A 12,905-nucleotide genomic window follows, 5' to 3' on the forward strand; every position below is an offset into this window, starting at 1 on the left:
TAAATAAATAAATAAGCAAGCAAGCCCAGATTTTACAGTGGATGGGAAAGTTGTTGTTTTGTTTTTTCTTACAATTGCTCCCGCGTCATATTATGTAAACTGCATTTATGACAAATAGCCAAACTGTAGATATCATAATTATGTTGATATAAAAAAAAAATGTTTTGAAAGTGATTCCAAGGAAATTCCTCTGTAAACAGCATCAATGAATGATACATATTTGGTAAACCGACTCAAAATATTCGAATCACTGAGATAAATCAAAATCCCACAACTAGTAGCCTACGATGGATAGGCTACTGGTATTTCCATCAGCAAATGCAGATCTAGTTTTTGCCGTTTTCCTTTCGAATTCTGCCATCTGCTGATGAATCTTAATATTACAACGGTTTCGGTTTTGATATATGTATAATAAAATTTTCAAAGACTCTTGAGTCATATTTTAAAAGTTAGTTTGTACTGTAAGCACATGTACACCGTATTAAACGTTTCCACAGTATTCCACACATCTCAGTCAGATCTTGACTGACTGCCAGAGGTCTGTGCCGTGTTTTACACTGATGGTCGTCTTCGTGCCTCGGTGCATTGTGGGATCCCTCTCCGTGTTTGCCTCAGTTGATCAAGATGGCCGCGAATATTTTGTGGAGGGGTTGGAGTTGAATACACGCCGCACACCGAGCGATTGTGATGTTGAACGACCCGATTCTTTCGTCTGCATCAGAACATCTTCAGAAGTAAGCTGTCAAAACATTAATCCCCCTTTTCCCATCCCGATCGCGCTCGATCGAAGCCGTAATAAGCGCTGGTAGGCCAGTTAGCCGCGCTGCTAACCCGCTCCGGGGAGGGACGGAGGGAGTTTTCTGATAAACAAGCGAAATATGTTTAGTGCCGATATCCTTATTACTCCGTCGTTTTTGATTATGCAACAATAACCGTTAAGTAAAACCCATACGTTGCGTCTAACTGTCAGGACTGTGGTTAACGTTAGCTGCAGCTAGGCTAACTAGTTACTCAGCTCTTTCCTGCCATTACTCCCCATGACAGTTACTGCAAGGTTACAAGATCTGCTGCTCTCACTCTGCCTTAAGCGCAACGATCATCATCAACACACTTTATTCGTGACTATTTGGTGTGTGTGCGTTTGTTTTAAAATGATCTTTAGCAGACTGACCGTGTGTGTGCAAGGTTGAAGTTGTTTGTGCACTGTCATACCCCCTGCCTGCCCCTCTGCGGCCTCTCCTCCTCCTGCTCGGGGTAAACAGGATGGTACTAATGCGAAAGTACACGGTGTGTTTTTAGTTCTGGCCTCTTTTTAGGTTTATGTTCCTGCTGTTCTTGCAGACACATGGGTGCGTGTCAAATACTGGCGAGCTGACTAACGTACCTAGTCAGTATGTTTGGACATCAAAGGGTCCCAAATTACTGTCAGTGTAGTAGTTCGATACTATCTATGGTGACATTCTGCCCCGTGATGCACGTTAGTTCGTGTTTACCAACAGTAAAATGTTTCTCTATCACCCTGAGTAGTCTCTATCAGTTGTTAATGAGGTAGTTTTAATCCCTTTCATCAGTCAGCATTAAGTGAACTATATTCCCAGTCGTCTGTGGATACTCTCTGTAATGTAGCAGTAAAGTTACTGATGTGAGTGAGTGACTGTTCTCTCTGTTAATCTGCAGGATTGCTTACCTGACCACCTTTTGGTCTCTTTGAGTTCAGAGCTGAAGAAGAGTGTGATATTGGAAACTTTAAGCAAGTCTAATGTAAGTGTCTTTGTTTATTCCCTTTTTTTTAATCAACATACATTGCCAGTTTCCAAATTACTGACTCTATTTTACAGTTTGCATTAAGAAGCAAATTCTTCATTATCCTAAAGGTGCGGTCACATTTACAATTTCTGGGCGAAACTGTTGTTCAACAGGAATCTGCACAATTAAGTGTTTTTCGTGTGCGGGCAAAAAAGTTCAATAAGCAGATTTAGGGAACTGTTTTGCTCATGTGAATTCACCATGTTGACCAACAGAAAGCTGCTTGGTTTTGAAAGTAAGTGATTTCTGTCTGTGTGAGCGGTGTTTTATGCATCGCTACTTTATCGACAGCTAGTCTCTTTTTTGCCCGCATAATTTTTTCTGAAATTTCACTAATGTGTCCGCACCTTGTGGGTTGGTTGAAAAAGCACTATTGACCACACTGGTGGCTCGTTAAAAAAAATCATGTTACAGTAATGCACTTGGAAGTACATGAGGCCAAGCAATAAACATTATTGCATTATTGCTGTGTTTTCAAAGTATAAGCCATAAGACCTCAAAATTATATTGGCGTGAATTACGATGATGGCACATAACCAGAAGTTTAGTCACTTAGAAAAGTGTCATTCCAGAAAGCATAATTTAGGCATTACAGATCAAATAATAAAGAGTTTTTTGAAAGCTGTAATAAAAATACAAGCTTCATGTATGCTTTTAAACCCCCAGGAAATCTGCCTCCATTTACTTCCATTGTAAATTGTTACTGTTGCTGATTTTTATTTGCTTATTATTTTTTGTATACTGAGGGACGAGTCAATAAGTTTTTTATTTAATTCAATATTAAGCCACAAATGCTGTCAATAGAGCAACTTGTTGAACCCAAAACTTAGACATAAAGACATATATGTCAATTAAATGTTTGTTTTTTTAACACATTGTGACTGATCAATGCATGATATTTTGGTGTCAGTGCAAAAGGCATTTTGCATGAGTTGCAACATTATAGATACGAGTCAAAATCTGCAATAACATCAAACATTTATTTCCATCAAGAGGTGCATACATTTTTGGTCAAGATCTTGTATTGACAATGCAAGAGTTTTTAATAATCCCCCCCATAATAATCACTACAATAATGATCCAATCATTGTGTTCCTGGTCATCCAATTTGACTCATGCTTATGTAAGGAACTTGACAGATGAGTTTTATAAAATGTAGTTTGATCACCATCTTCTCAGTTGGTTTAAAAGATCGAGGCAATTATCAAAGTTTGATAAAACGTTGTTCAATTTTCCAATAAAAGATTATACATTTTTACATTATTTATTTTTTTTCATTTAATCACCCCTTAGCAGATTTTGACTCATATCATTCTGTTTCAGATTAATAATTCTCTTAAAGAATTTAAGGTATAATGCTTGCTTTTTCCTTCATTTTGAGAGTAGGCCAGTCATGTGCATTGTGCACATGCAACAGTCATGTTTTGATGGCTGTTAGAGAATTTAAATGGATGGTTTTCTTTGTTTGATTTAGTAGAGAAGTATTTGCTCTATTCTGCACTTATTTTGGGATTGAACCATACTAATCCCCCCTGCTGTCCTGTTTGAATGTCTGATGCAGGAAGCGAGCGGCTGCAAAGCATTTAATTGAGCGCTACTACCACCAGTTAACAGAGGGCTGTGGAAATGAGGCCTGCGCGAATGAGGCTTGTGGCTCTTCTCCGGGTTTCCAGCGCATGGATAACAATGCAGCGGCCATCAAGGCCCTGGAGTTATATAAAAATAATGCCAAACTGTGTGATCCTCATCCCTCTAAGAAAGGAGCCAGTTCAGCCTTCCCGGAGAACAGTGCCAAAGGAGCCCACAACTTCTCTTCTTGCAGCAACGGGAAGATGAACCATAAGGACCTACAACCCGCAAGGGAGGACTTTAGAGGTGAATAACGTTGTCATGATAGCAGAATTTCTGTCGATCGCAAATGTCGCAAATGTTTAAATGTGCGTTACTCTGTTCTTTGGCAGATCTGAATTTCCTGACGGAGGAGAAGGTGTATGAAATCCTGAGCCTCTGCAGTGAGTCTGAGGATTATTCTCCTCTAATTCGTGTCATCGGTAGGGTTTTCTCTAGTGCGGAGAGTCTGGTCCAGAGTTTCCGCAAGGCGAAGCAACATACCAAGGAAGAGCTCAAGTCCCTACAGGCCAAGGATGAGGACAAAGATGAAGATGAGAAAGAGACGGCCTCTGGTTCGTCCACGGCGATGGAGGTGGAACCCGAAGCCTCAGCGTCAAGTGGAGATGGGCTGTCTCACGGGGAGAACAACGTCCAAAAGTTTGATCCTGTAGAAGTTTCTGTAGACATTGAGGCAGTTAGAAGAGTGTACGACAGACTATTATCGAACGAGAAGATTGAAGCAGCATTCCTCAACGCGTTAGTCTACCTGTCGCCCAACGTAGAGTGTGACCTCACCTATCACAACGTGTACGCCACCGACCCTAATTACCTGAACGTCTTCATTATCGTCATGGAGAACAGTAACCTCCACAGTCCGGAATACTTAGAAATCGCACTGCCGCAATTCTGCAAGGCAATGAGCAAGCTACCTCTTCCGGCTCTGGCTAAGCTTGCGTGGTTGTGGTCGCAGTACGGCACAGACCAGATCCGACGTCTGATCGAGACTTTCCAGCAGCTTATTACCTACACAGTCATCAGCAACGAGTTCAGCAGCGAAAACCTGGTCAACGAGGATGATGGAGTGGTGGCAGCCACCAAGTGCTTGAAAATCGTCTACTATGCAAACGTGTTGGGCGGCGACCTAGACACGGGTCACAACGAGGAGGAGGACGACGAGCCGATCCCGGAGTCGAGTGAGTTGACTCTGCAGGAGCTGCTGGGCGAGGAACGACGCAATAAGAAAGGCCCTCGGGTGGATCCGCTGGAGACGGAACTAGGCATTCGTGCCTCGGACTGTCGAAAACCCCTCATCCCCTTCGAGGAGTTCATCAATGAACCGCTCAATGATGTGCTGGAAATGGACAAAGACTACACTTTCTTCAAAGTTGAGACCGAGAGCAAGTTCTCCTTTATGACCTGCCCGTTCATTCTTAACCCTGTGACTAAGAATCTTGGCCTGTACTATGACAACCGGATCCGCATGTACAGTGAGCGCAGGATTACTGCCCTCTACAGTTTGGTGCAGGGACAACAGCTGAACCCCTATCTGCGACTCAAAGTGCGCAGAGACCACGTCATTGATGATGCTCTTGTCAGGGTAGGTCCCAATGAGCTCAAACAGTTATGTATTTGTTTTGAAGTAAGATATCTGAATGGTTTGTTGTGTATAGTGTATCCTTTTTGAAGATGATTTGTGGATGTAAAATGAATGTGTGATTGGTTTTAGTTGGAGATGATTGCCATGGAAAACCCAGCAGACCTGAAGAAGCAGCTGTATGTGGAGTTTGAGGGTGAGCAAGGAGTGGATGAAGGAGGAGTATCCAAAGAGTTCTTTCAACTGGTCGTAGAGGAGATCTTTAACCCAGATATAGGTAATTATCATTAATAATTCCTACTAGGGGTGGGCGATCTTCCCAATATTTTATATCATGATCTTATAACAAACGATCATAATCCACGATCGTGAATCGCGACCTTTTGAGATGTACTATTGAGAATATCCAGACTGGAACAAGCCAATGGACTAGAACAGTCATTAAACCCTGAGTTAAACTTTAAAACACTGCATAGTCTTCACTGTATGAATTAAATATACATTGATTTTTATTCAGTCAAGAGCAGTGAGTGATTTTGTCTTTTAATATTAATGACAGACAGCAGCAGATATTTGCATTAGGCTTTAAGACCGAATGCATGGATCTAATATAATGACACGCATCCTGTTTCTTTCCCAAGACTGTCATTATGTAAATTCTCGCCAAGACAGAAATTTTTACATATTTTTGTGTATATTGAACCGTTTATGCGCAAATACAGAAAGCGCATGGGGATCACTCTCTTTCATAGTTTTATGTGCTTTTAATAACTCTTTTTAAAATAAAGCATGTCCTGCAGTAGACTATATTTTACTATATGTTAAGTTTAGGCTTTTAAGGAGGGGTGAAAGCACACTGCTTTGAAGGAAAGGGACGGCATGCGGCACAATGATTATTTTATCTTGATTATCATGTTTTTATAATCTTGGAAGCCAAAATCAAAACCAAAACTAAAATTTGATTCATCGCTCAGCCCTACTGCTGTTGAATTGTTTTTTTGTTTTTTTATGTGTCAACAGGCGTGATAGAGACATATGATATAATTTGGCTAGTCAGCTCAGCCATCTTGCAGGTAGTCATTGGTGTATTTTAACATTATTACGAGGACATAAAAGATCATAATCTCTACGATTCGCTTGAAAATATAAAATCGTCAGATCGCCCACCCTTAATTCCTACTTGACTTTTTGTCTTTCTTCATGCATCCTAACGCAAAGTTCAATTTAATTTCAGTTTAATTCATATTCATTGATACTGGAATGGATAGGTTAATGTTTGTATGGCCTAGTAGGCTTACCCCCTGTTTCAGACAAGGCTTAAGCTAGTCCCAGAGTAAAATGCATGTTTGAGCTGTTTTAACCGAAAGCAACTTGCACTGAGAATCATAAAATGTCAATGCCATTGTTTTGTCTCAAGATGCACACCAGTAATGTTTTTTCTAAGGCATATTTCTAAAAGTTACTTAAATATCCTAATTGAACTAAGGCCTATTTCTGGCTTAATCAAAGCCCCGTTTGTCAAACCAGGCCTTAACGTTCCACTCAGAACTTATTTTACACTGTCGATTCAGATCTGTCTCATGTCATCTTGATTCATTATGGTTGAGGTGGTTGACATCTGTTGTGCACCCATCTTACGCTTTCTCTTTCTGTTTTGTCCGCAGGCATGTTTACCTATGATGAAAGCACAAAGCTTTTCTGGTTCAACCCTTCATCGTTTGAAAATGAAGGCCAATTCACCTTGATAGGCATCGTCCTGGGCCTAGCTATCTACAATAATTGCATTCTCGATGTGCACTTCCCTATGGTGGTTTACAGAAAATTAATGGGAAAGAAAGGAACGTTTCGAGACCTCGCAGACTCACATCCGGTAATACTTGCCTGGTTACATTTCTTGGTTCTTCAGCAATCTCCCTAGTCAAGCATTTGTTTTTGTAAACACTAATATAACAGAAAGTTTGGGGTCAGTAAGATTTTATGTTTTTGAACGAAGAGTCTTATGCTCACCAAGGCTGCATTTATTTGAATGTGTCGCACGATCCTTCAGAAATCATTCTAATACGCTGATTTGATTTACAAGAAACAATACTTAAAGTGTCTGATCCCAAACTTTTGAACAGTAGTGTGCATTTTTAAAGTTTACATGTAAATCAATTTAAACTACATTTTAGAAAAAATGGTGCATACTTTTTTACTTTTTTCACATGCAGGCAGATTAAACGTAGATTAAAATCTTGCAAAATCCAACAAGACAGTATGTAATGTCTATACAAACAAATATATAATATAATAATTATGTAAACATGGCCTTGGATTTTTGGCTTCCTTGAAATGTTGTAAGTTGACTGAGGTTACAAAGAGCAACATTTCAGCTTTATTTCAAGTGGGTGTGCATGTCCTGTCCTCAGTTTTTGGCATGCGGAGAGGAGATTTGAGCAGGTACATCAGCATTTCAGTCATTCTGACTTTAGCACACAGTGACTGCTTATCAAAATATTTGGGGCGAGTTTATTCTTGCTGTCACATAGCAATTATTTAATGGACTGGATTAGCAAAAAAAAAAAGCTTGGAGTATCAGTGCCGAGAGAATGATTATATATGTTCTGTCAAAATGGTGCTGATTGTGTGTTTCTGCAGGTTCTTTATCAGAGTCTGAAGGACCTACAGGAATATGAGGGTAATGTGGAAGAAGACATGATGATTACCTTCCAGATCTCACAAACAGACTTGTTTGGAAACCCACTAATGTATGATTTAAAGGAAGGCGGTGATAAAATCCCAGTTACCAATGAGAACAGAAAGGTTAGTTCACTTTTACAAGCATTACATTCATTCATTCAACTTTTAAAACCACGAACATGTTCATATCTGCAAGTATATGCATAACATGAAGTGGGTCTCTGCAGGATTTTGTGGCACTCTATGCAGAGTACATGCTGAACAAAACTGTGGAGAAACAGTTCAAGGCCTTCAGAAGAGGATTCCACATGGTCACTAATGAATCTCCACTGAAGTATCTGTTTCGACCAGAGGAAATTGAGCTGCTTATATGTGGCAGCAGGGTAAGTTAGCTACAGATTGTTAACTACCTCCAGGATGTTCTCACATGTGGCACATCCATACACATAAAACCATTTGTTTCTTTCTCACGCAGAATCTTGACTTCCTAGCACTTGAAGAGAGTACAGAATACGATGGAGGATACAACAAAGATTGTCGCATTATTAAGTATGTGGATACTTAATAAAATAATATATATGTACATATTTACATAAAATAGATAGATAGATTGATAGATAGATTGTACATAATATATATAAATGTATGTGTGTGTGTGTGTGTGTGCATGTGTATATATAAACAACATTATTATTATTATTAATAATAACTTAATAATATTATTTCATTTATAAATTATTAATTTATAGTAATATATATATATATATAGTTATAGTTATATATACAGTGCTATGCATAAGTTTAGACACCCATGCTAAAGTTGACTAAAAAGAGGAATAAAAAATCATCTTTTGGAAATTGAACTTAATGCCTTAATTAAAAAAATTGGGAAAAATCCAACCTTTAAGGACACCAATTTTCTTTGTGAATGAATAATGTATCGTAAATAAATAAATGTTCTTCCTTAAAATACAGGGTGCATAAGTCTGGACACCCCTATGTTAAATTCCCATAGAGGCAGGCAGATTTTTATTTTTAAAGGCCAGTTACTTCATGGATCCAGGATACTATGCATCCTGATAAAGTTCCCTTGGCCTTTGGAATTAAAATAGCCCCACATCATCACATAGCCTTCACCATACCTAGAGATTGGCATGGACTACTTTCTATAAGATCATCTCTCAATGCAAATCAAACCAGCTATTAGGCTAACTGAAATAAAACCATGCCAATCTCTAGGTATGGTGAAGGCTATGTGATGATGTGGGGCTATTTTAATTCCAAAGGCCAAGGGAACTTTATCAGGATGCATAGTATCCTGGATCCATGAAGTAACTGGCCTTTAAAAATAAAAATCTGCCTGCCTCTATGGGAATTTAACATAGGGGTGTCCAGACTTATGCACCCTGTATTTTAAGGAAGAACATTTATTTATTTACGATACATTATTCATTCACAAAGAAAATTGGTGACCTTCAAGGTTGGATTTTTCCAAAAAATATTAATTAAGGCATTAAGTTCAATTTCCAAAAGATGATTTTTTATTCCTCTTTTTAGTCAACTTTAGCATGGGTGTCTAAACTTATGCATAGCACTGTGTGTGTATATATATATATATATATATATATATATATATATATATATATATAATTAACTAATTTAATATATTATCGATGCATTTAATATATTTTTATATAAAATATATAGTAAGAAAAAAAATTGTTCTCTAACTTCATAGTTATGTATGCATATTTATGTAAATATGTAGTATATTTGGTCATTTGAGGTTTTTGGCAGTTTCTCCAGTTACAAAACCTACTGACAACCTTGTAAATGGATAACAAAATCTAGGTGCTGTCAATTGACCCTTCGCTAAGCCACGCCCGAAAACCGCCACAGGCCAATCTGTGGCTTAGCAACCGTAACTAGGCGCGGGAGGTCTGGCAAGCTTTCGAGCGAGGGAAACATGCCGAAGCGTTGTGCGTATGGATTGTGCAAATCTGATACCCGGTCTCCTAAAAGTTTGGACGGGGGGGTGGAATTTTTTCCCTTCTCGAAACCTAAAACCCAAGGGGAGAAATGCGGGGCGTGGATCAAGCAGTGTGGCAGGCCCCATTCACAACTAAATGTCGACAGGATTAACAAAAACACCTATGTTTGCTCCACGACGTGTGAGCAGTAGCCTGGCGTGCAAAAAATATAAGCGGGAGAATGTTATCATTGCAAAGTGGTCAGGCTAATGTCTTGTGTTTATTTCACAAGATTTATGGATAAGCTGTTTGATTTATAATTATTAGATTATTTTCAAATTTCACTTACCCTGCTGTGCATGAACATAGCTGTTCCTCAATTTGTGTGTTTCCCATTTGAATGGTCTGCGAATGAGGCGGCTGCTGCTTGCACTGGGACCTATATTCTTTAGCTTCAATTTTGATTAAATTATTCTCTAATCGGTTGCATATTATGTCGTGGATATATCCCTCGAATGCATACTGCCGTCCCTTTTGTCATGCTCTCAGATATTTCACCTGTTCGGCAAAAATGACTTATCTCCTTGGGAATGTCTGACACCGGTGTATACATACTGTAATAGACATGCCAGGCGCGAAAGCTTGTCAGGCGTAGCAACAGTAACTAAGGAGGGCGGGGCTTAGCGAAGGGTCAATTAAATATAGGCATTGGGCCTTATATTGTCAATCAGTAATCCTGCGCTCTAGATAATGGCATCCGCATTTACAAGAACGATATCAGTGGACCACTAATTTTAAAAACTACTTCCTATGTGGTATAAAAATGATGAAAAATGATATTTTTGTCTCTCATCAGGGATTTCTGGGAGACTGTGCACTCATTTGGACAGGAGCAGAAGAGGCTATTTCTTCAGTTCACCACTGGCACAGATAGAGCTCCAGTTGGAGGTTTAGGCAAACTCAAGATGATTATTGCCAAAAATGGCCCTGACTCAGACAGGTAAACTCAAATACTGCCTCTTTTCACTTTTGGACAATAATGAGTTCAGTTTTTGACACCATACCGTATTCAAATATTTGCATGATCATGTATCAGATCAGTTGAATCTCAAAGTCCCCCTGTAGTCAATAATTTTATCCCTTTAAACTCAAAATTACGTATTTACAAGTTTTTACCTTGAATTTTATTTTTTTTAATGCTTTAAAAATAGCTTGAATGTAACTCTACACCCTTGCCTCTTTTAGTATACGTGGTTCTATGAATATTCAAATTAGCCCCGCCTCCACTCACTCACACCTGCTCAGAGATCCACTGACGATCACACGTTGACGTGATTGGTGACACGGTAGTTTGTGACGTCAGAAACACCAGCGATTTTCAAACCGCGTTTTTGAGACTGTCTTTGGTTCACTGCGGTTTTAAGAAGAAAATAATCAGCAATGGTGCACATGGTTTGTCTTAAAGCAGTTTAAAACCACCACATAGACATATCAACAATAACAAAAACTGGATTTTCACCTCAGGGGGTAGAATATGGCTCTCTCACGCACACTTAAGTGCTGCCATACAGCTGAATCGATTCAGAATCACCCAAGAAAGAACCATAATGCATTACCACTCCAGACTTGCTTGCATGTTATGCTTGCATGATTGAAAACGAATGCTGGAATAACACTAGTAATGCTAAACAAATTCTGCTTTACATTCTCACCAGTTTTTTTTTTATCACGTTAATGACATTGCATACATTTCTTTCCACAGCAATAAACATGCAGTAGAAATATTAAATAAAGTAATACACTCTTCTTCTTCCTCCTCCTCTTATGATCAGGTTACCCACTTCTCATACTTGCTTCAACGTGCTGCTCCTCCCCGAATACTCCACCATAGAGAAACTTAGAGAGAGACTCCTTAAAGCCATCACTTACGCCAAAGGCTTCGGCATGCTCTGAGGCTCCAGGACCCGCAAAAGAACTCACTCGCCCTCAGAGGTTTCATTTGTGCGTCAAAGGAGAATTCAGCTACATCGACAACTAAAAGTAAATATCAAGTTTAAATGTAAGGCAACGTGAAATGGGTTAAAATGGGAAAGTTCTGGTGGCCGTGTGCCTGTGCCTAAATAGTTGATTAAACCACACTGGACTCTTGGCTCTCTCTCCCTCTTATGTAAGTGTTAAGGTTCCCTTTTTGTATGCACTGAGATATTGCGTTATTTATTTTAAGGGATAAAATCTCTTCTGGCACGTCTGCCAGGAAATCCACTCACTTTTTGCTTTCGTAGTCATAAAGAAGGAGGGGGACGGTTAGAAGTTTTCGACACCTGCAGGACTGATCACCATCTAAACTTAATAAAACAGCAAGATCAAAGGGAGGACGTGGAACTTTATTGATGTATTATGGTTGAACTGTGAAAGTGCACTTAATATTCAGAATGTCTCTTAGTTTTTTGTTTGTTTGTTTTTTGGTCTGCCCTTTGACTTTTTTTTGGCTCGTGTTTCATAGGTCTTCCCTAGTCCATTCGCATTTGCAGCAGTGCTTTCAAAGGTACAGAGCAGCTCTAGTCTCAATTGTGTCCAGGAATCTGTATTTATTGAGGAACTGCGTTGTTTGTAATGCCGCTTGAACAAGCTGTGCTGCTCTTTTATGGCCAGTGTTCTGCATTTCGCTTCTTTCGCACAGAATTGATCTGTTTGCTAAAATTAATCCATGCTCACGGTGCACTCCTGACAAAAACACGTAGTGTTACAAAAGAGATCCAACCTTCCCATAAAACTCTCTCAATGGTTTTCTACAAGTGTTTTGTTTTGTTATCCATCTTGTTTTAATTCAAAATTCAGACTTTTAGTCGGTGAATGCTAATTGACTGCCCCGTGAAGAAACTGTTTCTGTTTTAGTTGCTTTATTTTTCTTGCTCTGCAGTGTCTGGCCCTATACTGTTGGATGAAAATGAGGGGAAATTGGCACAAACTGTACCACTGTCTTGTCGTGCCAAACATTTATCCTGAGATTGGCCACTCCGGTTTGTACATGCATAGCTGGAAACCCACTTTAGCAATGCCCTCTACATTTTTTTTTTGTTTTTCCATTTTCCCTCTTGCATAATAAATGTGACTGTGGTTTGTTCCACTGCTGATGGCGCTAACATAAAAGGGGGAAACAGAACTTGATATTGAGAATGACAACATTTGATTGTTTCAAGTTATTCTTAAATAAATTCAAAACTGAAAAAACAAACCAAGTCTGG

General features: G+C 39.2%; 1 protein-coding gene across 1 annotated transcript; it reads left to right on the forward strand.

Moving 5' to 3' along the window:
• Window positions 1–575: 575 nt before the first annotated feature.
• Window positions 576–12,899, forward strand: ube3a (ubiquitin protein ligase E3A). The gene is made up of 11 exons (XM_084424870.1): window positions 576–734; window positions 1,678–1,761; window positions 3,368–3,681; window positions 3,768–5,014; window positions 5,144–5,288; window positions 6,676–6,881; window positions 7,649–7,813; window positions 7,918–8,073; window positions 8,166–8,239; window positions 10,517–10,660; window positions 11,493–12,899. Coding segments are annotated over exons 2-11 (2,574 nt in total). The 5' UTR covers window positions 576–734; window positions 1,678–1,759; the 3' UTR covers window positions 11,614–12,899.
• Window positions 12,900–12,905: the final 6 nt, after the last annotated feature.

The sequence above is a fragment of the Rutilus rutilus genome, assembly GCF_951802725.1.
Source record: "Rutilus rutilus genome assembly, chromosome: 12".
NCBI lineage: Eukaryota > Metazoa > Chordata > Actinopteri > Cypriniformes > Leuciscidae > Rutilus > Rutilus rutilus.

Coding starts and splice junctions, on each gene's coding strand:
- ube3a (XM_084424870.1), top strand. Junction 5,289..6,675: donor GATCTTTAACCCAGATATAG/GTAATTATCATT, acceptor TTTTGTCCGCAG/GCATGTTTACCTATGATGAA. Junction 6,882..7,648: donor ACCTCGCAGACTCACATCCG/GTAATACTTGCC, acceptor GTGTTTCTGCAG/GTTCTTTATCAGAGTCTGAA.